Source organism: Sorghum bicolor, chromosome 10 (assembly GCF_000003195.3).
Source record: "Sorghum bicolor cultivar BTx623 chromosome 10, Sorghum_bicolor_NCBIv3, whole genome shotgun sequence".
Classification (NCBI taxonomy): domain Eukaryota; kingdom Viridiplantae; phylum Streptophyta; class Magnoliopsida; order Poales; family Poaceae; genus Sorghum; species Sorghum bicolor.
The window spans coordinates 58,269,471-58,296,654 of record NC_012879.2 but is presented as its reverse complement, the minus strand read 5'-3'; the positions used below and the strand labels follow the sequence as shown (position 1 = coordinate 58,296,654).

Below are 27,184 nucleotides of genomic sequence, written 5' to 3'. Positions count from 1 at the left end.
CAGACAGACGGATCGCCGGTGCCGTCCTTCCCCATCCCGTCTTCCCGTCGGCCGTTGCGTTCATGTGGCGCACCAACCATTGCTCCTCTTGCTGGATAAGATAATGGAGAGATGCCTTGGCACGTGGTGCATCTCGATCGGCCGCCCCTGTCAACGCATGCATATATACGCAGCGGCACGTCGCTGCCCCCACAACGTTCCTACTTCAAAGTCGCCGCGAATTCGGTGTCTGAGGAGACGCTGACATGGCGGCGACGGTGATAGTTGGACGGTTCGACCCGATATCTAGGGCTCTAGGCCGGGTTGAGCCGCTGTGGTGAACAAGCGTGCGTGCCGCGTCGATCGGCTGGCACACTGCACACTGCTGGTGTCCAACACTAAGGTGTCGTTTAGATGCACCTAAAACCCCAAAATTTTATAAAATTTTTCATCACATCAAATATATACAGTTTACCCATAAATCGTAAAACGAATCTTTTAAGTCTAGTTACTTTATGATTGAATAATGTTTGTCAAATAAAAACGAAAGTGTTACAATGTTAAAATCCAAAAACTTTTTGGATCTAAAGGCCTTGTAGATGCACAAAAAATTCAAAACTTTACAAGATTCCCCATCACATCGAATCTTATGGCACATGCATCGAACATTAAATATAAATAAAAAAGATAACTAATTGTACAGTTTACCTATAAATTACGAGACGAATCTTTTAAGTCTAATTATTTTATGATTGGACAATGTTTATCAAATAAAAACAAAAATTCTATAATGTCAAAATCCAAAAGATTTTTGATCTAAACAAGGCCTAATTGCTCGCCTGCTGCCAGGATAGCCGGCGGATCGGAGAGGGCTCGCGGCGGCGTGTATGCTTCTTTTGCTTTGTTTAGATAAAAAAAATTTTAGATTTTAACGCTGTAGTTTTTTTGTTTTTATTTGACAAATAATATCTAGTCATAGAATAAATATATTTAAAAATTTCGTCTCGCAATTTACAGATAAATTATACAATTAATTTTTATTTTTATCTATATTTAATGCTCTATACATATACGATAAGATTTGATGATGCCGTGCTCAATTCTGATGGCCCGAGCGGGTTCGACGAACGCAACGATTGCCGACGAGACGTTACCAGTGTGTGGCTATTTGCAAGGAAAGGAGGAGGAAGTCTGGAGAATAAGTTTCAAAAAAAAAGTCTGGAGAATAGGATGGCATGACAGGCGAACCAAGGCTTTGTTTTAGTTCCGAAAAAATTTCGGATTTCGCTACTGTAGCACTTTCGTTTTTATTTGACAAATATTATTCAATCATAAACTAACTAGGATTAAAAGATTCATCTCGTGATTTACAGACAAGCTGTGTAATTAGTTTTTGTTTTCGTTTATATTTAATGCTTCATGCATGTGCCGCAAGATTCGATGTGACGAGGAATCTTGAAAACTTTTTGGATTTCGGGGTGAACTAAACAAGGCCCAAACTTCCAAGTTTAGTTGCAAAATGGGCAACATTCTTTGTTATATTAAATTTTGCAGCAAATATATTAGAACATTAAGTATAAATAAAAATAGTAATTATTACATATTTTATTTGTAATTTGTGAGACAAAACTTTTAAATTTAGTTAGTTTATAATTAAATAATAATTATTAAATACAAACAAAAATGTTACCGTAAGTCTTTACAAAACTTTTCGGAAAAACAAGGCCCTGTGACCGCCACATTGGCTCAAACTGCAACCGGATGGCGTGTCGTGATGACGCTGCCGCTCGCGTGCGTCCGACGTATACCCCGGCAGGCCATGTCTCCGTGCGCCCCGTGCACGTTCACCTCGTGCGCGCGGGCGCGCGCGGTGGCGCTCGGCGGTCGGCACGGCACCCTCGCTCCGGCGTCCAGAGCCCTGCACGCTTCTCCAAGCTGGCGCCCAGTATACGAGTAGTTACGTGCTGCCGATGCACGCATGCACAAAGACAAAAGTAAGGCCTCGTTTAGTTTTAAAAATTTTTGCAAAAAGTTTTAGATTTTCTGTCACATCAAATTTTGTGACATATGTATAAAATATTAAATATAAATAAAAATAATAACTAATTGTACAGTTTACCTGTAATTTGCGAAACGAATCTTCTGAGCCTCGTTAGTTTATGATTGGACAATATTTCTCAAATACAAACGAAAGTACTACTATTCTTATTTTGCAAAATTTTTTAGAAGTAAACAAGGTCTAAGATTTTGTTCAGTTCCTGGAAAATTTTAGTTTTGGCTACTATAACACTTTCGTGTGTATGTGACAATTATTATTTAATTATAGAGTAATTAAGCTCAAAAGATTCGTATCGTAAATTACAGACAAACTGTGCAATTAGTTTTTATTTTCGTCTATATTCAATGTTCTATGCATATGTACAAAGATTTGATGTAATGGAGAATTTTGAAAGAATTTCGGAACTAAACAACAAGTTAAGGTCTAATTTCTTCGAAACGCATATATTGTGAGATGCATTATTAGAGACAGACAAGTTGTAGTGGTTGGCTTTTTCGGGTCATCGTCGTACGTCCTCCGATCGTCGACGGGAAACGTACGCTACCAACAAACGTCGGACCCTCCAAACCGTGGAGCCTCTCCAGGGCTGGAAGAACTGTGCAATTAGTTTTTATTTTCTTCTACATTTAATACTTTATGTATGTATCTAAAGATTTGATGTGACGGAAAATCTGAAAAATTTTACAAAATTTTCTAAACAAGGCCTTGTTTAGTTCCCAGAAAATTTTGCAAATTTTTTCAGATTCCCCGTCACATCGAATCTTTAGACGTATGCATGAAGTATTAAATATGAATAAAAATAAAACCAATTACACAGTTTGGTCGGAATTGACGAGGCGAATCTTTTAAGTCTAGTTAGTCCATGATAGTACAATATTTGTCAAATACAAACGAAATTGATAGTATTCACATTTTGCAAAATATTTTGGAACTAAACAAGGCCCAAGGCCTAACGGCCCGATCGAAGAAACCGACCAAGTTGCGCTAATCCAAGTGCTAAGGAAAAACAATGTTAGAGAAAAATACTATTTATTGACAGAAAAAATATAATTTATAAGGCCCTGTTTAGTTTCCTACCCAAAATTTTTTCATCCATCCCATCGAATCTTTGGACACATGTATGGAACATTAAATGTATATAAAAAAATAAACTAATTACACAGTTTCGTTGAAAATCGCGAGACGAATCTTTTAAGCCTAGTTACTCCATGATTAGCCTTAAGTGCTACAGTAACCCACATGTGCTAATGACAGATTAATTATACTTAATAGATTTGTCTTGCAGTTTCCTAACGAGCTATGTAATTTGTTTTTTTATTAGTATTTAAAAACCTCTCCCGACATCCTTCCGACATATACGATGTGACACCCAAAAAATTTTCATCTCTAATCTAAACAGGGCCTAAGACAACTGGACAGAAGCTTATCCAGATGTATGGAAACCCCAGCCGCTGCTTCTTTCTCAAATGCACACGACGACGGCTAGAGCTGATCCAGTTTCCGTCAAGATAGCCAATGGATAGTTTCCGTCAGCTGGTGGTCATATACCTGAGCTGCCTGCAGCAGACACGGGCGTACCCTACCATATGGTAGGCCTGGCCACCACTGCGGCACTGCCAGCTTTGTTGCCACGGCGAGCATAGCAGCAGCAGCTGGACACAGCAAACGGAGACGTCTGATCGCGACGTTGCATTTGCATCGACGGGTCTGGATCGGGCAGGACCGCATGTGCGGGCTCGGGAGTCGGGAGGAACGTGAGGCCGGCGCGGCGCCGGGGATGGATGGCAGCATGGCTGCCTCTGCCTGCCTGGCTGGTCGTCCCGGGAAGCGAGGCCGGAGCAGAGCAGGACCCCAAACCAGACCGACCCCGACCGGCCGGCCCCCGGCGGCGAGGCCAACGGGTGCTCTGCTCTGCTCTGCTCATTTCCACCACGAGCTGTGGGTGACCGGTGGGTGGACGCGAACGCGACGCGCGCTTACCACCTCTGCTGTGACTGTGCGCCCACGGCACTAGCTACGTCTACGTCCGTACCTCTCCGTCACTTCACTGTCCCACAAAATATACTATTCCTATAAAAATTCAACCACGATCTAGATATATACTCGCTCCATCCCAAATCAAGTATCATTTTTTATTTTCATGTTAGAAATTTAATTCGATTTGTAGAAGATACATGCAATACTTATACCTCTAAATAAATTTTTAAAAACGATTCAAAGATCTTTCAAATGATACTAATTATGTAACAAAAATATTTAAAAAAATTTAATATATATTTAATCAAAATCATCTCTCGGAAAGCGAGAACGACACTTATTTTGGGACGGAGGGAGTATATCATTCGTTGTTCTAGCATTCAAAATTTATCCTAAAATATAATACATTCTAGAGAACACAAACCAATTTTACAATAATTACTTTTTATTTATCTTTCTTTTAGCATAAATACTTTTAATTTATCAGCCATCACCACTAATCACCTTGGTGATAGTGTCTGGTAGAAAATAAAATAAGGGTACATGTGTGTTTTTATATTCTCTCCTAACTTGTCTTAAAATTTTCTAGAATGCACTATATTACACGACAAATGGAGTATATCATTATATTTGTGAAATACATTTTTATAGTATAAAACTGTTTCAAGCCATTAACGTGGATATTGTTTTCTCTATAAACTCAACAAAGTTAAGATTGTTTCACTTGAACTAACCTAACTATTCCCTACATCCCAAATTATAAGTCATTGTACCTTTCTTAAGAGTCAAAGCATATAAAGTTTAACTAAATTTATATAACAAAATAATAACACTTATAATACTAAATAAATATTACTAGATATTTTATTAATTATATTTTTATAGTATACTTATTTAATGTCATAAATTGCTTTAATCTTTCTAATAATTTTAGTCAAATTTAAGATGCTTTCACTAATATATTGTTTTGGCCTTTTGGGTACGAAGGGAACACATGGACAGAGGATTATAGATTAGTAGTCGTCATACAAATCATTTGTTAGACGTTTCAACCGAACTTGGACAATACTACAAGCAAGAAATGTGTTCCTCCCTTGCGTTAGGCGTGTTGTTTTATATCATGCCTTGTTGCACGTGTATACCATATGTTTTTAGTGATTAAGTTCCGACGGCGACAATGAATTTTGATTGCATCGTATCGCACTGGTTCAAAATCATAATCATGGCCTATATGCAATAAAGTTCACTTACTTGCGTACAGGACAGTGTGATCCTAATTGATTGAGAAAAGATATGTGGTTGGTTACATATGGTGCAACTAATGTGAGAAACATGCAACACCAACAACCTACGATTTGTTTATCTTGGCATGCACCTTCCGAAGTTAAACAGAATAAGAATTAATTAACTTTCACAATTTTTTAGAGCACACACTATAGACGTAGTTCCCTTCCCAAGTTCCCATAAATATAATGACCAAAAATAATATAGAGTTCCTCAAGTCCCGTTGGTCCAAAGGCTTGTAGTATCAATGACTTGCAACAATGCAACTAATATGATTTAAGATAAGATTTTAACAAGGTCTATACTAGTAGTACATATTAAAAAACACATAGGTGTCGTCCAATGCAAAAGGTTGAAAACAGATGCACATAGAATAATTGACAAAATTATGAAAAGCGGATAGAGACGTGGAGTATCTAAACAAGTATTATGTTGCGAAATGAATTAAGAGAGTGAATACGACCAATTTTAATTACTTCTGCATATTAAAAAAATCATCTATAAAATTATTAATATTTATTTGACATAAGATTCTAGAAAAGCATGAATTGATGGAATTAACGAGTTAAATGTAACTATGTAAGATATTGAATTATTGACAAATTTTGATAGCAAGTTAAATATCAGGGAAAAAAACATGGCTTGTCTAAGTTTTATAGCCAGAAAAAAACACAGTTAATCATGTTATTAATAATCAGGCACCTAAATATTTGTTCAATAATAATCAAGCTCTTGAATACACATGGACGTATCACTTGGCCTCCACTCTGCGCTGCACTTGAGGCTTGAGGCTTCACTACTGAAAAGCCATCAGTGCACGCCGCCTGCTATATATCACCCAAGGGGGGTGTTTAGTTCCCATTTTTTTTCCAAAAAAATTAGATTTTGGTATATTATTTTGAGGTATGTTTGGTTGGGGGTTGGAGCGAGCTGGGTTGGGTTGGATCCGTCCCTACGACTGTTTGGATGCAATTCGAGGTGGGTTGGATTGGCTCTAGAGGGTATATTCGCGTGAGATGTGGGTTGGACTCGTCCGCCAAAATCTGGCGGACGGAGCCGCTCCCGCCGGGTTCAGTGGGACCCGCGCGGGGATCACAAACGGCGTCAGTTCCCCAGTCACGCCCGCGCCGGAAGTCCTGGCTCCGGCCTCCGCCGCGTGCTGGTGGAGCTCCGCCGCCACGCCCCACTCCGCCCACCGCCGCGTGCTCGTCGGGGCTGATTCAAGGCCGGAGCACCTCGTCGAGGCCATGGCCGGAGGGCCGAGTGCAAGAGGGTCGCGCGGCCACCTCTGCCTGGCCGCGTGCACAAGCACCATCCGGCTGCCTCCACCCGGCCGCGCACGAGGGAGGGAGGGAGGCGAGGCCGCCACCGCACGCCCTCACCGCCGGGTTGAAGAAGATAAGGTGGTGGGTGGAAGAAGATAAGGTGGAGAAAAAAATAAAAAAAATAAATAGGAGAGAGCTTGATAGGTGGGGTCCTCGGTTGGCAAATGGGATCCTCACTAATGATGTTATCATGACATCCAACCCATGTTTCCAATTCCTTCAACCAAACATTGGACGGGTTGACTCCAACCCAAAAATCAGAGATGCAACCTAACACTGGACGGGTTGGCTCTATCCCTAAAAACTGGGTTGGATCCAACCAAACCCACCCAACCCCCAACCAAACACACGGTTCCAAAATGAAACTAAACACCATACAAAAATTTTGGCAAAAGATAGTTATTCTCCATTTTGGATTTTGGCCTCAAGAGGGCAAAGAAACCCATGAGCCTCAAGAGGCTTCATGACAACAATAAATTCTGCATTTTGGATGGAACTAAACATGACCCTGGAAATTTTGGCATTTTGCATTTCATCGCTCCAAAGTAGTTGATATTTTGTATTTTGGATTTTATGGGGGAACTAAACACCTCCTTAATTTGGTATTTTCTGATTTGTTATTCGAGAAAAACATTGTTCGTTGTTTGAAAAAGTAGTTTTTATTGTTTTGTTTTTTTTAACCCTGCAAAATTATACTCACTACAGTAGAGTACATGCAAGTGCCACTGCATGACTGCAATGGATTCGTATTACTAGAATGGAATGCTGACAGTGGTCGCAACATCAGACGCTACGCCACATGCGACGCAACCTATCAGGGGCGTTGTCACAGGCGAGCGGAACTAGCACGACTAATCCTCAAAAAGAAAAAAAAATAAATAGAACTAATCCTAGCACTAATCCTGCGGCGATCGCCACTGATGCGTCACTTTCAGCGCGGGCCCGTCCCCACCGCTAATAATGTAATTGTCAGAAGGGGTCGAGTGGTTTACAATGATTCCGCCACGAGCCGATTTGAGGTGCCACCACGCGCGGAAAAATCAGCAGCTCCCGCTGCCGTCGCCTCCGCCTGGCCGCGTAATTTAATCCTCGCCATTCCTCCACTCCACCTCCCTCCATTTTGCTGCTGCTGCTGCTCTGCTCACCACCTCAGCTGCTCAGGTGCCGCCCATCCCTTCATCAGTTTCACTCGCCACGCCACACGGCCATGGAGCGCGGCGGCCTGCGCGCGCTACCGCTGCTGCTGCTGCTCACGCTGCCGATGATTCCCGTGCCGGTCGCCGGCCCGGCAACGATGACGACGGCGGCGTTCCTGGAGGAGGACGCGATCCTGGGCGCCGTGGGGAGCGCGAGGCACGGAGGCAAGGGCCCCGCGAACGCGAACGCGAACGCGAGCACGAGGCTGCCGCGCGGTGCCGGCGGGAGGCAGCAGCACAGTCGCTACGACGTGGTGGCTGGGTCGTCGTCGTCGTCGTGGAAGGAGGAGATCGCGGGGCTGGCTGGTCGTCCGGAGCTGGCGGCGTGGCTGCGCGCTGTGCGGCGGCGGATCCACGAGCGGCCCGAGCTGGCGTACGAGGAGGTGGAGACGAGCCGCCTGGTCCGCGACGAGCTGGACGCGCTGGGCGTCGGGTTCCGCCACCCCGTCGCGCGCACGGGCGTCGTCGCCACGCTCGGCACCGGCCGCCCCCCCGTCGTCGCGCTCCGCGCCGACATGGACGCGCTGCCCATCCAGGTACGTGACGTGACGTGCGTGCGTCCGCCGGCAATCCCGGCATGGACGTGTGTTGTTGTTCATGCTACTGACTCCATGCGCCGACCATGCTACCAATCTACCTTCTTCCTTTACCCGTAGCAACTCATCAGTGGACTAATCTTTTGGATTTCTCTTCCTCCGATTCAAATTCGTTTTCAAAATCCGAGACGTTCTAACAGAAGACTAGTGCTCACAACTTATTTGTCAGCACGATGATTCAAATGATCCCCAATAAATCTCCGCGCGATTCATCAGCTCATGCGTTGCCAATACGACGCCCTCTGCGCCGAGGATTATCCGGAGAGAGCAGATTGCGTGCAGTCATCCAGTGAGTCCAGCCACTTGGTTAGTGGATGAGATAGTGCACTATAGACTAATAGTTAATTAAACATTCAAATAAGCCTGCACAGTGCCAATGCATGACAAATACTACTACTTTCTCCCTCTTTTTTTTTCCTCCCTTCTTTTTGAAATAGTATCATTATTTGATTTATATTATTATTATTATTAAAAAAAGGCATGCTTGTATCCGCCTGCTCTTGACGGCGACGGCGACGGTCAGGGCCACGGGGGAGAAGAAGAAATCCGTTGGGTGCTCCTCGAAGACACCGCCTATGTCGCCGACCGCCGCAACGCCACCACAGCCTACACGCATACTAGTTCGGGCGCGCGGATTCAGGTCACTTTCTGCTTTGCCCGTCCGCCGCGCGTATCCTACGTCTGCGTCTACCACCATGCCAGTAGCAAGGCAAAGGAGGAGGTCCTCGCCTTCGATCCCAAGGTCCTCTCTACGGACGCCAACCTCGTCCTCCTCAGCATCACCTTCGGCCCTTTCCCCGACCTCTACATCTACCGCCCCGCCGGCGATGGCGATGGCCCCCCCTCGCTCACACTGCTCGAGCGGCCGCCCTGTGGCCGATTCTTCGATACCAATAAGATCGGCGTGCTCAGTTGGCACACCATCCGCCGCGACGACCACCGAGCTCGCCAAGATACGCCCTACCTGGTCGCTTTCCCTCTGTTATGCCGGCTTTGGCCGACAACCGGGACACCAACTCTATGTCTACGACTCCAAGCAGCCCGGATCTTGGAGGACACATACCGTCTCAGTGGGCGAGCAACATGGTGGACGAGACAGCTACATCATGCACGACAACTGCAAAGTCATCGCCATTGGAGGGAAGCACGGCACCATGGGTTTCGTCGACCTCTGGAGGGGCATCATCCTCTGTGATTTGCTTCTGGTCAAAGACAACCCTAGGCTTGGGTATATCAAGCTTCCGCCACCTCTCCTGCCAGACGGATTTGTCGAGGGCAATTACTATGGCGACGGACGCCTTTACCGGGACATTGCTGCCGTTGAAGATCGCATCATGTACGTTGAGCACGATCTTCACCTGGAGCCTTGCCCAACCTGGTGGAATCCCAATCACTGCCTCGCAGATGGGTGGGTGGCAGCCACATGGAGCAGGCTGATTACCAGTCCCGTGGATGCTCCTTGGGAGAAGCATCACGAAATCGATTCATCCAGCATGGACATCTCAACCCCACAGTTTGATCTCCTCCCAAAGGTGTATGACTGCAATAACGGCAGGATCTTTCCACCCTTCAAGAGACTCAACATAAGCCAACCCACACTCAGTTTGTGCGCTGCTGATGCTACAGTCTATTTCATGGTCAAGAAGGACATTCGGGATGGCAAGGCATGGGTGATCGCTGTTGACATGCCAAATAACAAACTGAATGCAGTCTTTGAGTTTGATGCAGAGAGGTCTGCCTCTTTAGGTTATGTCTATATGCACAGCGGGATATCCAAATATGTCAAGGGGCCCTCAGGTGTCAAGGGCGACCGAAAACGTCCAGGAGGGATGTTGCTGGTGGGAGCCTCCAACAAGAGGCAGCCCGAAATCCTGAAGCTCATTGAAATATCATCCGGAGGTGGTGAAGAAAAGCAGCAAGACCTTGAAATGGAAGAAGGCATAGCTGAGGATGGGGATAATGATATGCTTCTGGACCACATTCCCTTAGAATGAAGGGGTAATCAGTCAGAGCGTTGGTGGCCGGCAGTGATTACTTTATCAAACTAAGGGTGTCTCCAATGGTTTTGAAATAGCTATCTAGAAGGAATTTTATTGGCTATCGATAACAATTTACAAATATCTAACTAGATGAGACATATAAATAAGAATAAATAAACATTATTAAAGATATCTGTCTTAGTTTATTATTATTTGCGTACTCCCTCTCTTGAAAGAACGGCATTTGTTTTAAGTGAGACCATGATTGACTTGGGACAGCGGCTAGAATGATATTACTTTTGGAATGGACGAGTAGTATATATGTATTAAGAGAGGGGGTGACAATGTGTAAACTCAGTTCAGTTCGGATGCTGCTGTTCAAAAAAAAAAAAAAACTGTTGGTCCGTCCTTTGCATTGGTTCGGGTGGTTGCGCCGCCGAGTACGTAGGCCACCTGGAGGACAGCACACGGATGTCTCATGCTTCCGGCCGGTCTTGTGAAAAATGTGATCATCGTCCATCCTTATCCTTGCATGCCCTACCAACAGTGGTCCTGGTCCTTCAGCCAGCCCACTTGATGACTGCTCCAGTGGTCCTCGCGATAAAACACTCTCGTACTCTCGTGTCGTGCAAACGATGCCGCACGACGTGACGACAGAGAGGCTCAGAGTATGTAGCAGTGGTCACCGAATCTCGAGAGACCGACTATTCACGGGCACGGCCATATCACAGGCACGGCCTTTTTCTGGTTTCTTGCCTGAAATGGCATCAGTCGTTGGTAAACCCGGGGGCAAGCACGCGGATTTCGCCCGCGGGAGAGCTCGATCCGCCTGACTGCCCAGAACGGGCAGTTTTCCATTTTTTTTACGCCCAAAACCTCGACGACGACGAGGCCGCTTTATTCTCACGATCGCATGGAAGATTGGTATCACTTGGCTGACACGACGACGCGTCTATGCCGTGCGTGTGTGTGTGGTGTGGTTGCAGGAGGCCGTAGAGTGGGAGCACAAGAGCCGGGTCCCCGGGAAGATGCACGCGTGCGGGCACGACGCACATGTCGCCATGCTCCTCGGCGCCGCCAGCATCCTCAAGGCTCGCGAGCACCAGCTCAAGGTACGACGGCCCTACGGCGCCACCCTCTTCTTTTTCAGTTCCAAACCCTCTCATTGTACTGTGTTTAATACTATAATAACTGATATCAGTGCCTTTTAATATAAATAAACTTTGTCAAATTTAAAGCTGATTTTTTCCCGCAACGAGATACATTAAGACTGAAATTACTATTGACTGATTTATTATGAGACAAAAACACTGCTCTAGCCGAAAAAGTACAGCTAGAAAGAAAAGAGAACAGGCTCACTTAGCAAAGCACCATAATTGCATCTTTTCTATGTAGGACGTGCCGAAATACTATCCTTCCATTCACTTAATTAGCACCTGCTATGCATGCAAAGCATGTATCTCCTGCGTTTCTAACGTCCAAAGACGCCCGCTCGTTCGTAGAAGTTGCTTTCGTCTGTGGGGACGCCACTCTACTCTTGCGTGCAATGGACCCCCTGTTACGTGCTTTGCACCCGCCCATCCCCATCTCCGCATTCTTTCTCTCTCTCTCTACTTGAAAACATGATCTGAATTTAGGTCGCTAGATTTCGCTTTTGAGGGCAAAAGCCGTGGGCAAAATGATAGTTTAAGACGAGCGCCCAAAGTGCAGAAATGATGTGCCACCACACTCTGATATGGGCAGTGGCATCATGCAAATGTCAGCGTCACGAGTCGTACCACTAAGCACTACTCTACTCCTAATTCTTTTGAGATTACAATTCATTTCCCCACGTGCTTCTGAAGACCCGCGATGATCAGTGTGCACACTGTCACTGATGCGTGTGCTCTGCTCGCGGCTGCACAGCCACTCCGTCCGTGTTCAGTAACTTGCACAGTTGCACCTTTTTCAAAGGCTTTATTTAGTGCTGCATCAAGGGAAAAAAGTTGTTCCTCTGCACAGCGTTTGTTTGATTCAATTGTTGCAATTGTGCTGTTGGTAATTGGTACGACACGCCTTGGTTCACTGCTTTTGAAGCATCGGATGCTGTGGCCTTGGCATTTCTTACTGTGACCTTATCTGAAAAGAATTGGTGGAGAAACTCCACTATGCCACGATTTTATATGCTTTTAGCCGCCATTGACATGAGCTAGATACTATCCTACGAGGATAATCATGTCACAAGGATTCTCACAAAACGAGTGTGAAAGTCAGATGCTCATCTTTTGACTGGCTGGTACCTGGGGAAGGCAGAGTCGCCTGTTTCATGCATACGGCCTTGTTTAGTTGGTAAAAACTTTGATTTTTTTTGGCTATTGTAGCATTTTCGTTTTTATTTGACAAACATTGTCCAATCACAGAGTAACTAGGCTTAAAAGATTCATCTCACAAATTACAGGTAAACTGTGCAATTAGTTTTTATTTTCGTCTATATTTGATGCTTCATGCATACGACCAAAGATTCGATGTGACGGAGAATCTTGAAAATTTTTGCGAACTAAACAACTCTTACAGTTTTCACCAACCTCCAGATGCTGATATTTTTGTGTGGTATATATAGTTTTTCTAAAATTGTACAAATTATATAAGAAAAACATTGTCAGGGTAATTGGTCTGATCCAATTTCTACGTTTCAGTACTGTCTACTGTGCAGAAAATACTCCTCCTGGCCTGAGCTTACTGATGAGTGACCTTGTGGTACACGTTTCAGGGCACAGTGAAGCTTCTGTTCCAGCCGGCGGAGGAGTCAGGGTGCGGCGCGAAGCGGATGATCGAGGACGGCGCGCTGGAGGGCGTGGAGGCCATCTTCGCCGTGCACGTCTCCCACCAGCACCCGACGTCCGTCATCGGGTCCAGGACGGGCGCCCTCCTCGCCGGCTGCGGCTTCTTCAAGGCCGTCATACGCGGCGGCGGCGGCGGCGGCGACACGCAGGATCATCCGCGCCGGGCCGCCGTTCCCGTCCTGGCCGCCGCGTCCACCATCATCAGCCTGCAGAGCATCGTCTCCCGCGAGGCTGACCCGCTGGACTCGCAGGTGGTGTCGGTGGCACTCGTGAACGGCAGCGACATCCACCACCACGCCGCGGCGGCGCAGCCAAAGCCTCAGGAGGAGCTGGTGCTGGCCGGCACGTTCCGCGCCTTCTCGAACGCGAGCTTCTACCAGCTGCGACGGCGGATCGAGGAGGTGATCACGGCGCAGTCGCGGGTGCACGGGTGCGTGGCTTCCGTGGACTTCTTCGAGGACCAGAGCTTCTACCCGCCGACGGTGAACGACGCGAGGATGTACGGCCACGTGCGGCGCGTGGCGACGGAGCTCCTGGGCGGCGCCGCGGCGTACCGCGACGTGCCGCCCATGATGGGCGCCGAGGACTTCTCCTTCTACTCGCAGGCGGTCCCCGCCGGGTTCTACTACATCGGGGTGCGGAACGAGACGCTCGGGTCCGTGCACACGGGGCACTCGCCGTACTTCATGATCGACGAGGACGTGCTCCCCACCGGCGCCGCCGTACACGCCGCCATCGCCGAGAGGTTCCTCGCCGACCACGCCTCACTCATGGGCAACGGCGCCGCCTCCTCCGACGACGAGACGGTTGACCAGGAGCTGTAACACCGGCCTCGGAGCCCGGCTAGTGGTGGGGTCTGTTGTGCCCGGCCGACGTCGGGCGCGGACACGGGTGGTTTTGGGGGGGAGTGTCCCGTGTGCGTCGCGCCGCCCGGCAGGCGGCGGCGGCGGGAACTGGTGGGGATTTTGGCCGATCGCTCGGGGCGTCAGAGTGTGGGCGTGGTGGCGGAACACGGGCTCGGGTTGGTTTAGCCTTTTTGGGGCCGACGGCGACGGGCTCTTGGTGGTGGTGCACCGATCCGCGGGCGCGGTTCGTGTACCGTTCTTTTTCCCCGTGTTCCGTTTGGGGGCGAGCAAGGAACCATACGTGACGGGCGGGCGGTGGGCGCGTGTGTAAAACACCTGGAAAGTGTAGCATGCTGGTGCTGATATGATGCAACATACACATGGAACCATACGTACTTAGGCTGCTCTACAGAGTACTACGTGTGTTTTGCCCTATGTTGGCGAGGTCTTGGAAACTGATGATGTAGCACCTGCATTATGATAACAGGATCTCTCTGGCTGACACGCATGTTTCTGCAGTTTCCTCCTTTATTGTTACACCTTACACGTGATAATGCTATATGCATGTTGGGGCGCGTATATGATTCACTGGGCCTGGGTGGTAATGAGACTGATAAGGGGAACTGAAAAAATATTGGGCCTAAGGTGGTCGAGCGTGCAAACCAACGGCCCATGAACTAATCGTTCCCTACTCCCTAGCACGTTTTTGCTCACTGTGGAGAATCGACGCATTCTATGTGTGAAATAAAAAATAGTCCGTGACCGTGAGTTAAAATTATGGGCCCTTTTAGAACACTAGGACTAAGATTGAACATTTCTATGGAGTACAAACAAAATACTCCTATATAAAAATTCGATGAGAGAGAGAGAGAGAGTGAGTAATACAAAGAAAATTTTCAATTCCTACGAAATGAAACAATCCGTTACATGGTGATATCATAGATAGGAATCCGATCCTTTGCTCAATCAGTTTGCAAACCTAACCGGAAGCAATGCCGACATGAAGGATGATGAGAATTCAAGAATGGCGCCACACTGGTCGTATTCATTCACAACTTGCACTCCTGCAGTCCTGCTGACTCAGAGCCGGTTGGGACCAAAGGTCAAAGGATGGCGGGACGCCGCCGGACGCTAGCACGCCTTGTTTCTGTCGCTGACTCGCCGTGTGTGTTCTCCCCTCGTTCGGAACACATCCATGGACCAGGCTCAGCGACCGCTGCGCCAGGTGACACCTCTCTCTCTATAGCACGGTGAGGTGCTGGCAATGGGATGCTAGTGAGGCCTTGTTTAGTTGGGCCTTATTTAGTTCTAATTTTTTAAATAGATACTATAACACTTTTGTTTATATTTAACAAATATGATCTAATTATATATTAACTAGGTCCAAAAGATTCGGCTCGTAAATTACAGGTGAACTGTGTAATTAGTTTTTATTTTCGTCTATATTTAATGTTTTATATATGTGTCGTAAGATTAGATACGACGGAAAATCTAAAAAAAAATTACAAATTTTTTTAGGAACTAAACAAGGCCTCGGTGAACATTTTCCGATTTGATTATTATAGTACTTTCGTTTGTATTTGATAATTATTGTTTAATCATAAATTAATTAGATTTAAAAATTTATCTCGTAAATTACATATAAACTATATAATTAATTATTTTTATTTTATACATATGTCTAAATTTAAATGTAACAAAAAATCTTAAAAATTTTTAGAACTAAACAAAGTGACGGACATGTGACGCACCACGCAGAGGCAGAGCAGGCGCGATGGACGACGGTTCCGGTCCGATGCGAGTCCTACCTGCCCGCGCACGAGAGCTCATGTGCGCCCACCCCATGCTGTTGCCCCTTTGTTTCGACCGCAAGGCCCCAGCACGTACTACGCACTGTCACGCCATCCGCATGAGCACCCAGAACCATAGAGATCCAGCAAAAGATGAACCAAAGCTAGTGATCTGGTACCAGGTCGTCCTGCCCTGTGATGTGCCATGGATGGGTGGATCGACCTTTGCTTTGCTTTGTAGCAGCAGCAGCTAGTGGCAGAGCCAGGAATTATGTATAAAGAGGGCTAACTAAAAATTTTAATTTGTCAAAACTGAGCACAACTAATAACTGTCTAACTCAATTCATCAACTTGACACATGTGCTCGTATTTTCTATATGTATTTAAAATCAAATGTGTTATTCTTTCGGTGGTAGACGATAAACACTTAACAACAAGATGTTTGAGATGATTTTTTAAACCTTAAGATCCTCATCTCAGTTTTTTTAAGGTGTTTCATACTATTATCTAGTTATATTTTGTACTTCCTCCGTCCCAAACTATAAATCATTTTAAGAATATTAGAGAGTTAAAATATTTTAAGTTTGACTAAAACTATAAAAAAATTGTAAAGATTTATGTCATTAAATAGATATATTGGAAAATATAAATAATAATAATTATCTTATTATATAAATGTGGTAAAATTTAGAATGCTTTGACTCTTCAAAATTTTTAAAATTACTTATAATTTACAATGGAGGGAGTACGATTCTATTATCTTAAGGATATTAATAAGTATATATGACAAAAATTGTTATATTTCTTTATTAACATAAATATAAATCTTAAATTTATATAAGTAAAAAAATATTGACACATGTTGGGGGGTGGGGGGGGGGGGGGGTGGGCTGGCTCCGCCACTGGCAGCAGCAGTTGGACTTTGGACGACCTTGATTCCTTGAAGTTGAAAGAGTTGAGCCCACGGATCCACACCCGTACACCACACACATGTTTCGTGCTCAGAAAAAAAAGGTTGTATGCCATGCATGTGCTCCTCTGAACCTCTATTTTTTTCCCCTGCTTTTTCTATACGTGTTGTGTTGTGTTGCTTTTGGATCAGGTTAACACGAAGTAGGAGCCGTACATGTGCTGGCAATGCGACGACGACAAGAGCAGGGAAATGTACTGCCCTTTTGAGGATGATCAACATTTCGATGTCGGCGCGGCATGTTCAGACCCAACCATCCAACTAGCTGCTAGCGAACGGAACACAACTGTCGTGTTCTCGGAACAGCCTCTCTGAATTTGAATTTCGTGTTAACGAGCTGTTGTTGGGCCTTGTTTACTTCCAAAAAATTTTACAAAATACGAATAGTAACACTTTCGTTTGTATTTGACAAATATTGTCCAATTATGGACTACCTAGGCTCAAAAGATTCGTCTCGTCAATTCCAACCAAATTGTGTAATTAATTTTTATTTTTATTTATATTTAATACTCTATGCATATTCGATGTGACGGGGAATCTGAAAAATTTTGTAAAATTTTTAGAAACTAAACAAGGCCCAAGGGTGAGAACAAAGCAAAAGTGCGCAAAAGTTAAACTCCAGTACTACACTTGAGACTGCGTAAAAGGGGGTTACTCGATCTCCATCACGGGGGCACACCGACTGCGTAAAAGTGCAGTTTATTTTGCTGCCCTGAAAAAGAGGCCATGCCAACGAGTGACCGACTCTGCATTGACCTGACGATCAGGCAGGCAGACACGTTCCACATTGCTCAGAGAATCCAAAGTTCACTCCTAGCAGTACACACGCCCGGCCGGCCACCCACCGTGACCGTGGTAGGTGCAGTGGAGTAACGCCAGAATCTCTAGTGGGTGGCAACTGGCATTCTGGCAACAACCAAACCAAACATGCCTACTCTAAACAAAGAAGAATCAGATCACGGTTAAAAACGAATTAAGCAACGCCGATGTAGCAGGAGAATGTTGGGCTCAAAACCGTTTCAAATCTGGAGCGGAGCGGCCAGACCACACAACAGTCGATTCCGAGTACTGGCCGGTCGCGCCCGTGGACGGCTGGAAACCGGACGCAGCGGCGGCGGCTCAAGACTCGGCGCCGGCCGGAATCCGATGAACACCGGGTCTCCGCTCCGTCCTGTCGCCTCGGTGAAAGCCACAGCGAGAGTACTGCGAGAAAAAAGTAGCCTCGGAGCTTGAGAACCTTTTACCTCATCAGAGATCTTGTGGGCCTTGTTTACTTACTAAAAAATTTTGTAAAATTTTTCAGATCTCCTACCTTTAGAAGCATATAGAGTATTAAATATAAATGAAAATAAAAAAATAAATACACAGTTTGGTCGGAATTGACGAGACAAATTTTTAAGCTTAGTTAGTCTATAATTAGATAATATTTGTCAAATACAAACGAAAGTGCAACAGTATCGATTTACCAAGAACTTTTAGAACTAAATAAGGCCCAAATGGCACAAATCCAAACTGAAACACTCAAAGCTATTGAAGGCCAACTACTCGAGCTCCGTGCATCGTGACTACAATTAGTTTTTGTTTTTTTATATTTATTGTTTTATACATGTATCATTTTCGTTTATATTTAGTGTTCTATATATGTACTGTAATTTTTAATGTTGAATCTTGAAAAGTTTTTAAATTTTAAGGTGTCCCTCACCAAAAAAAATTTCATCCATTGTCTTAGATGAGTTATGTAATTTATTTTTTTATTATTTCCTAAAAATCCATCTCAACATTATTTCAACACATTCGATGTGAAAAAAAAATCGTTTCCTAAGTTTGGAATACAATGTAGGCCTTGTTCAGTTCGCGAAAATTTTTGGTTTTGGCAACTGTAGCACTTTCGTTTGTTTGTGACAATTATTATTCTATTATAGAGTAACTAGACTCAAAAGATTCGTCTCGCAAATTACAGACAAACTGTGCAATTAGTTTTTATTTTCATTTACATTTAATGCTTCATGTGTATAAAAATTTGATGTGACGGACAATCTTGAAAATTTACAGTAATAACTAAACAAGGCCGTAGTACTGCGAGAAAAAAAGTAGCCTCGGAGTCGGAGCTTGAGCGCCCCCGAAATTATGATGTCCGACCGTCCGTGGCCTCGGTCCTCCCTCCCTGTGGAGGCGAAACGCGGCCTATCCTAGCAACTCATCACTGTTCTAGCTAACGCGGTCGCGGCGTGCCGCGTGCTGCACTGCACGACGCTACGGACGGTGGCCGATAGCCTGCGCCGGCCTGCTCGACCCACCCTGCTTCCTTGTTTTTTTTTTTTTTTTTTTGCCTGTGCAGTGTGCACACCGATTTCTTCAGATCTGAAGAATGCCAACTGTTCAGGATTGCAGATCTGAAAAATGCAGCAGCTGCACGCCTGCCCCACGGATCCTATAGGGAGGGAAGCTGAAGACGGAACGCGTGATGGAGGCACATGAATGAACGCACGCCAGAAAACACCCTCCCAAGATATCAAATGCAGAATAGGATGATAATAAGCAGCTGAAGTCGAAGTTCAGAGTGGAAAATGCAGTGCTTCTAGCATACTTATACCCCCGTCTCCCATATACTGAGATACACTGAGTCACTGATATACCCCCCATCTGATCTCGGACTACCAGTGGTAGACCACACTACGACCATACGACACGACACGATACGATACTACAAGATCCGACGAAACGATACCAACCAGCTGGGAAAAAAAAAAGAGAATAAAAACGAAACCAAGAACAGCAGCCTTCAGTCAGGCCACAGCTAAACTCATCGACCTCGCAAAACCCAACACCGCCATTGATGTTACCCTATACTATCTTCTACGGATTATTGGAATGGGATTGGATCCACCAGCAGCTCATCAGCGGTGGTGCGGGCAGAAGGTGACGACGTAGGATGCGCCGGCGGAGCAGGTGAGGATGGAGGTCGGATCATCGTAGGCATACGAGTAGGCCTTGGGGCACGCCGACTTGAACAGCCTCGAGTACGCCGTGGGCTTGCACTGCTGGGGGCTCCCAAACTGCCCCGTGCAGCAGTACTGCGGGGCACCATACGCGGCGCAGGCGCTGCGGCAACCGACGACGCGGCCTCTCCCGCCTTCGCCGGCGCCACGGACGGCAAGCCCCGCGGGGCACACGCGGTTGAGGTCGCTGACGCAGCCGGCGGGGACGCAGTGCGCGCCGGAGCCGTGCACGGGCGTCATCGCGATGGGGATGTTGTACCCGTCCACCAGGCTCACGTCGTAGAAGTCCTGCGCCGAGGCCGTGGCGCCCAGGGTGATCTCCGCCAGCGTGGCGGGCGGAGCGCCGCCGGCGCCGTTGCAGAAGAACGCGCCGCCGCAGTCGCCCGTGGCGCAGCGGCCGTGGCCTGAGGCGTCGAAGGCGCAGCCCTGACGGCCCCACACGCGCCCCGACCAACCCGCGGGGAGACGGATCGATGTGGAGTGGCCCGGGGAGAGCTGCAGACCGCCGCGCGCTAGGATCTCCTTCCCTGCGCTTGGCTGGATGCCTGGCCACACCGTCTCCCCGCACCGGTTGTACAGCGCCAGCGTCGCCGCCGACGCGACGCCGGCCAAGGACGACGCCACGACGAGCAGCGCGGCTGCGGAGACGGCGACGGCGCGCATTGCTGCTGCTGCTGCTGTTGCTGCCATGGTTGGTCGGTCGCCTGGCCACCCCCGCCTCGGTCGCAGGCACTGGGGGCGTCGCTCACGCGGAGCAGGGGAGTGAGAGTGAGCTCGCTAGCTTGCTGGGAGTGTGGAGTGTCGTGAGTGAGAGTGTGGTGGGGCTCGTGCGGGTGTATTTAATGAGTGGGGGAGACAGACATGAGTGACTGTGGAGTGTGCAAAGGTTGGTGGCCGCTGTACTGTTTGGGCGTTTCAAGGATTTTGGCTCGGGATGAAAATGTGATGCTCGCTGTAAAGGTCTGTGTTATTGAACAACAGTTGACAGTTGTTAGTTTAAGGCCTTGTTTAGTTCCCACCGAAATCTAAAAATTTTTAAGATTCTCTGTCACATCGAATCTTGCGGCACATGCATGAAGTACTAAATATAAACAAAAATAAAAACTAATTACACAGTTTGTCTGTAAATCATGAGACGAATCTTTTGACCCTAGTTAGTCTATGATTGGACAATATTTACCACAAACAAACGAAATTGCTACAGTAGCGAAATCCAAAAAAATTTTGCATCTAAACAAGGCCTAATTTGGGAACTACGGTAATGTTTAGGTAGGTGAGGTTTGGATCCCTTGTCTAAAAGTTTCATGGACACCCAGTAGTGGTATTAGCTCTTTCTTATGTGTCTTGTGTATGTTTTGTTGTTGGCCATTCAAAAAGAAAAGGAAAAAAAATAGTTCTATTAGATCTTCAATACTGAGGCCTTGTTTAGTTCGCAAATTTTTTTGTTTTTGGGTACTATAGCATTTTCTTTTTATTTGACAAACATTGTCCAATCACGGAGTAACTAGGCTCAAAAGATTCATCTCACAGATTACAGGTAAACTGTGCAGTTAGTTTTTATTTTCATCTATATTTAATGCTCCATGCATGCGACCAAAGATTCGATGTGATGGAGAATCTTGAAAATTTTTGCAAACTAAACAAGGCCTGACTTGGATACGAACTAGGACTATTTGTAGCTGTTGATTATTAGTTCAGTGTACAAGTCTGTATTTGTTTGAATCACTTGAGACTTTGTAAACTAGTAGAACTAGCCATAAGAACAGTGGCTAGTGAATGAACGAATAGCCCCCACGACTTTTCTTTTTTTAATAAAACAAGAAATCCGGCAATTTTCTATTTTTGGAAAGTTTTCTATTTTAGACAAAAAAAATCGCTACTTTTGTTTTTTGAAAAATTGTACTCACAACTTTTACATATAACTTATGAAACAAACTTTTATGGATAACTCATATACGCGACTTTAACATATACCTTCATTATGACAAAGTTACACACATAACTTATACATATAACCTACTACATGATAAAGTTATACGCATAACTTTTATCTATAATAATTTATAGAACAAGTTTATCAACATAATTTATGACGAGACAATTTAGCGAACGTTCAAAAAAGTTACAATTAAAACTTAAGCATATAATTTAATTAAATCAATTTTAACATATAAGGTAATAACCGTAAGTTAAGCACAAAATATAATAAATCAAATAGCTTTGCAAAAAGTTAGATATAAAAGATAATAATTATAAGTTAATATCTACTAGTTACACGTAGAAAGTTAGATATAAAAGTTGCGTACAGAACGTTAGACATAAAGTTACGTGCAAAAAGTTAATAATTACAAATTATATGGTTAAAATTTACATCTAGTATTTTAAAATAAATGTTTTACTTTTTTATGACATCAGCGGTGGTTATGGAAAAGCACGCTAGAATGGGAGGTAGTTTGAACCTTTGTTACATCAAATCTAAGTGAACGATCGCCCAAATAAAATAAGGGTTGACAGCATATAAAAAAGGAAAAATTGATAGACTTATATAAAAAATAAAAAGAGAAAAAAAGACAAAAGAAAAATAAAAAATGTTTATAACTTTTGTGTTTCAAAGTTTTAGCATACGTTGTAAGTTATATGGTGATAAGTTTCGCAAAGTGTTATACTAAGTTGTTAGCATAATTTATAGAAATAAGTTATGTTCTATAACATATATGTATAACTTAGTTACCTTTTGAAAATGGAAAGTTGCGAAAATTATCATTTCTAAATATAAAAAAGTTGCAGTAGTAGCTGATGGTTCGTTGGATTCATTACTGGTGAACGATCGTGGAATTGGATTTAGGTCTTTGAAGGTAAGACTCTGCCCCGCGGTCGTTAGTGTAATGTTGAAAGCGTCAACGTCATGCTCGCCGAACAGAAGATATAGGCCTTGTTTCGGAAAAATTTTGAAGATTCCATATCAAATCGAATCTTTTGTCGTATATATGGAGTATTAAATATAAATAAAAATAAAAACTAATTGCATAATTTATTTGTAATTTATGAGATGAATCTTTTGAGTTTATTTATTTCGTAATTGGACAATGTTTATCAAATAAAAATCAAAATGTTACAGTAGCCAAAAACCAAAATTTTTATGAACTAAACAAGGCCATACTTCAAGGGGTTTGGTGGTCTCGTCTTTTTAGTTTTTAAGGTCCCAACAACTGAACAAGCGTCGATTAATTAATAATGAGTCAAACATGCGACAGTGATAGGTCCGAACTCCCAATCAGGCCTTGTTTAGTTCGGAAAAGTGAAAAGATTTCGGTACTGTAGCACTTTCGTTTTTTTTGACAAATATTATCTAATTATGGACTAACTAAGATCAAAAAAATCGTCTCGTGATTTACAGCTAAACTGTATAATTAGTTTTTATTTTTGTATATATTTAATGTTTCATGCATGTTTTACAAGATTCGATGTGACGGAGAATCTTGAAAACTTTTTGATTTTTAGGGTGAACTAAACAGGGCCTCATTCGCTTAGCAAGCTGGATGATGGAGCATGCGTCAACCCACCCTTCGATACAAAACAAATATACACTTCAACAATTGATGAAAAAAAATATTCCTACATAATTTGGCGCAGAAAATGGCGTGCTTGCTCGTAGTTGTCGTTGGGGGCGCTCTACTCTGTTCTACTCTACTCTACTCGTACTGAAAAGCCACGGGCCACAGCAGCAGCGATCGATGTGGATGTTGTGGTGCAAAGTCAACTATAGAGACGGGACCATCGTCAGGTAATCATCTCGTGCTCTGCCTCGCCATGTTTGCCTTTGGCACGGCACGGCGGCGCACGCACTGCGGGGGATCCGAGCACCCCCCCAGTGATTTTCGGGGGTAAAAGTCTAAAAGAACAGTACGGAACGGAACGGCGCGAGGCCCTACAAGTTGCGCTCTTTTTAAAAATTGAACGCCCTGGTCAGCAAACAACAAAAGGGCAGCAGTGCCCACTGCCCAGCGCTGCAGAGAGATTCCCTGCGGCATGGCATGTCTGTCCTAGTCTCTCTTTTTTTTTCCCCCCCTTTTCACCACGCCATCAGATCTTGATCGGGCCGTCCAGAAGCGCGAGTGAAACCCAGTCCCAGAGCCTTCCCACAGCGAAATTTTAAATAAAATGCTAAAATTACATATCCGATCACTTCAGCTACATGCGGCTGTGGCTGCAAGATCAAAACTGTAGAGAATACTATATATAGTAAAAAGGCTTGCAAAATTAAATGACTAAGGCCTTGTTTAGATCCAAAAACTTTTTGGATTTTGACGTTATAGCATTTTCGTTTTTATTTGACAAATATTATTCAATCATAAAGCAACTAAGCTTAAAATATTTGTTTCGTGATTTACAGATAAACTATACAATTAGTTATTTTTTGTCTATATTTAATGTTTAATGCATGTGCCACAAGATTCGATGTGATGGAGAATCTTATAAAGTTTTGGGTTTTTTTTGGTGTATCTAAACAAGGCCTAACTAATTTGGTTAATAAGCTCACAAATAGACTGACAGCCCAGCGGTGGAGAGCGTGGAGAAATGGCGTGGGCGGGCCCGGCCCAACGGGTCCTCGTACTCTCCGCTCCATGTTGATGTTGGCTCCTTGTAATAACCAACAAATACGTCGATAATAACCACGTCAATGGTAAGAGTACTACTACGCATCCATGTCTTCGTAATTCTGTTGAACTCAATGCAATAACGTTGCACGCAGACTGTCTGTTCGACTGAATGCTTCAGAGGCTTGAGTGTGCCATCGCGAAATTGGACTCCAGTGTTGGTGCCCGTGCCTCTGCCTCTGCTGGATGATCCCCCACGCTGAGGGGCAACAACACGGCTCTCACAGCTTCAGTGCCTGCCTGCCTTCTTACCGCATCAAGCAGTAGCAGGCATACATTTCTTCAAATCGGTTAGCCGTGTTTTGATAAGAGCAACTCCAACCCAAGTCTCTAAATTAAGTTCTTAAACTTTTTTATTTACAGACTATGATAAAAAAAGTAGGAGCTCAAATTAAGACACAACTCCAATGAAAAGAAACACACCCAGTCTTTATATCACATGGGACCCACTTGTCATTGACAAATCTTACATCAACTCCACCATTTGTAATGTTTATCTTGATTTATGGGTGGGGAGAGGAAAGTGGATGGGACCCACTAGATAGGAGGTTATCGATGTGACAGGCTAAAACTATAATTTGTAAGGGCATAGAAAATAGGAGCACAAATAGAAAGTGGTTGGAGTTGATTTTTTTTATCAAATCTCTAGATTTAGAATAAGGACTTGTTTAGAAGGTGGGCTGTAGTTGCTCTAAGATACTCAGCACCTCATCTCCCAGGGCCTTCTCTCATCCAACAGCGCCGTCCACTGTTTGAAATCGTCTAAACTTCAGAGACGAAATGGCCTTGATGCTTTCAGAGTTCAGACCTATATATATATCTGATCTTCAGTGTTTGGACAAATTTTCGAATGACCAGTAATGAACTAATAACTTGTCTTACTACAACATGGTTTCTTGCCTACCACAGAGAACGTAAAGGAGATGGTGGGCCGAGGAAGTGTAGATTATGCTACGTCGAAAGAGGAATTGTCAGCGATGAAGATCTTTGCTAGCATATAAGTTCTCAACTTTTAACACATCTACGTTGAAAGAGGGCCTGCGCACGCTGCTCGCCGCCCGTCGACGCCGGAGCCGCCCTCTGCCTGCAGCTGCCCAGCTCAGGCGAGCCGCGGCACCGATCGGCTAGGGCTTGGGGACAACGGCAGGAGAGCAGGGAAGAAACGTCTGAGCGGGGCGATGTGTTGTTTGGTTTCAGCCCAGACAAAGCTGCCTGGCCCAGGCATGAATCTCAAGCGTCCAAATTTGGAGGCCTGGGGCTGAAATTGCTGCCTGGGAGACCTCTAACCAAACAGTCATGTGCCTCGACGCCTGGTTGGGGAGAAGTTGGGCCGTTATTGGGCCGCAAGGTGGAGAATGTATGTTTTGAGATGAATTCTTGATGGGGAATTCACATTAGCTTTTTTTTTTAAAACACATATGTGTGTGTGTGTGTGTAATATGAAAAAATCTATCTATATATACACTATAAAGGGCAAACAAATTAGAAAATAATTTGTTACCCAAAAGCTTTCTACCCACCCCTATTATTTTGGTAACTACAAATGTCCATAAAGGCTATGTAAGTAATAGTGTAGTTTAGTTGTGACTGACGCAGATATCTTTCTCAATGTTGAGTTTTAATCAAGAGTTTCTTTTTGGCAATCTTTTTCAAGGAATTATGATTATCTCAGACTTGACCAAGGCACAATACTGTGTAGATTCGTGCAACTGCTATGTACTGTTTGTTTAATATTGCGTACTCGCTAGCCTCAATTGTTTGTGGAGCAGGGAAAGTTCGAGCCTGTAGACTCATATTACGAATAACAAGCTTGGTTTAGGTTCTAGTTCAGAACCAAAAGTTGAGGATGCTATTGAAACAGAACCACAAAATTCAAAGGTGAGCCAATGATGCACATTTTTTTTTGTTAATCTTGGTTTGTTCTTTTTAGTCCACAACACTGCCAATTCCACAATTTCTTTGACTTACTGAATTTCTGTTGTGTATATGTTAGAAAGGCTAGTTTTTTTCATATCCACACCTAAGTCTCCTTACATCCCTTTTGTGGGAAATCAGTATGATTTAGTAAATAATAGAAAGGGCGGTTTCTTTCTTTCTTTAGCCTTTAGGAATCTTTATCTGTCTATATACTTTTAGGTGTCTCATTGTCTGATGGGTACTAACCTAACTGTTTCAAAGTTATAGTGTTGCAACAGGAGGTACTATCAAAGAAAAGGGAAAAAATCAGTTGCAAAGAGGATAAGAAAAGGTTCAAAAAAGAGGAGGGATTTAATATGGCTTTTCAAGAAATTTTGGGCCCAGAATGTGTGAGGCAGAAACTTCAGAAATGATAAGCTTGGCTGATGATACAACAAATATACAACTTGTTGCTAGATACTTGACAAGTTCTGCAGCTGGTTCTGTCATTTGACATCCCAATTGCATTGTTCACCAAGATGTAATTACTATCCAACTGATTAAATAAACTTTAATTGCTCCCCTAAAAACTGTATACCATGGTCTGACCATGGGGATTAGGCTGAGGAAGAGAGGAGATCCTTCTCCAGTGGTCCCTACAAACCAAAACCAGCCAGCACGACCACAAGTGCCAGCGAGGAGTGGCACCTGGACATGCCACGTGTGCACCCGGCATCACCATAGCCCAAAGTCACCAATGGGAGGAGACCCCTTATCCGCTGCTCTTATCCTCCGTCTGTGGCCTCCGC

At 44.6% G+C, this 27,184-nt stretch overlaps 2 protein-coding genes across 2 annotated transcripts; one reads left to right on the top strand and one right to left on the bottom strand.

Annotated features, from left to right (window-relative positions):
• On the top strand, positions 7,643 to 14,621 carry LOC8063790 (IAA-amino acid hydrolase ILR1-like 6). The gene is made up of 3 exons (XM_002438871.2): positions 7,643 to 8,356; positions 11,382 to 11,507; positions 13,145 to 14,621. The coding sequence occupies exons 1-3, from the start codon at positions 7,832 to 7,834 to the stop codon at positions 14,039 to 14,041; spliced, it is 1,548 nt and encodes a 515-aa protein (XP_002438916.1). The 5' UTR covers positions 7,643 to 7,831; the 3' UTR covers positions 14,042 to 14,621.
• LOC8063789 (thaumatin-like protein) lies at positions 19,340 to 20,652 on the bottom strand. Its single transcript, XM_002437450.2, has one exon. The coding sequence runs from the start codon at positions 20,509 to 20,511 to the stop codon at positions 19,720 to 19,722; it is 792 nt and encodes a 263-aa protein (XP_002437495.1). The 5' UTR covers positions 20,512 to 20,652; the 3' UTR covers positions 19,340 to 19,719.

Bases quoted from the DNA above. Each gene is read 5' to 3' on its own strand.
- LOC8063789 (XM_002437450.2), bottom strand. From the start codon at position 20,511: ATGGCAGCAACAGCAGCAGCAGCAGCAATGCGCGCCGTCGCCGTCTCC.
- LOC8063790 (XM_002438871.2), top strand. From the start codon at position 7,832: ATGGAGCGCGGCGGCCTGCGCGCGCTACCGCTGCTGCTGCTGCTCACG. The intron at 8,357-11,381 runs GTACGTGACGTG...GTGTGGTTGCAG, and splicing joins TGGACGCGCTGCCCATCCAG to GAGGCCGTAGAGTGGGAGCA. The intron at 11,508-13,144 runs GTACGACGGCCC...TACACGTTTCAG, and splicing joins CTCGCGAGCACCAGCTCAAG to GGCACAGTGAAGCTTCTGTT.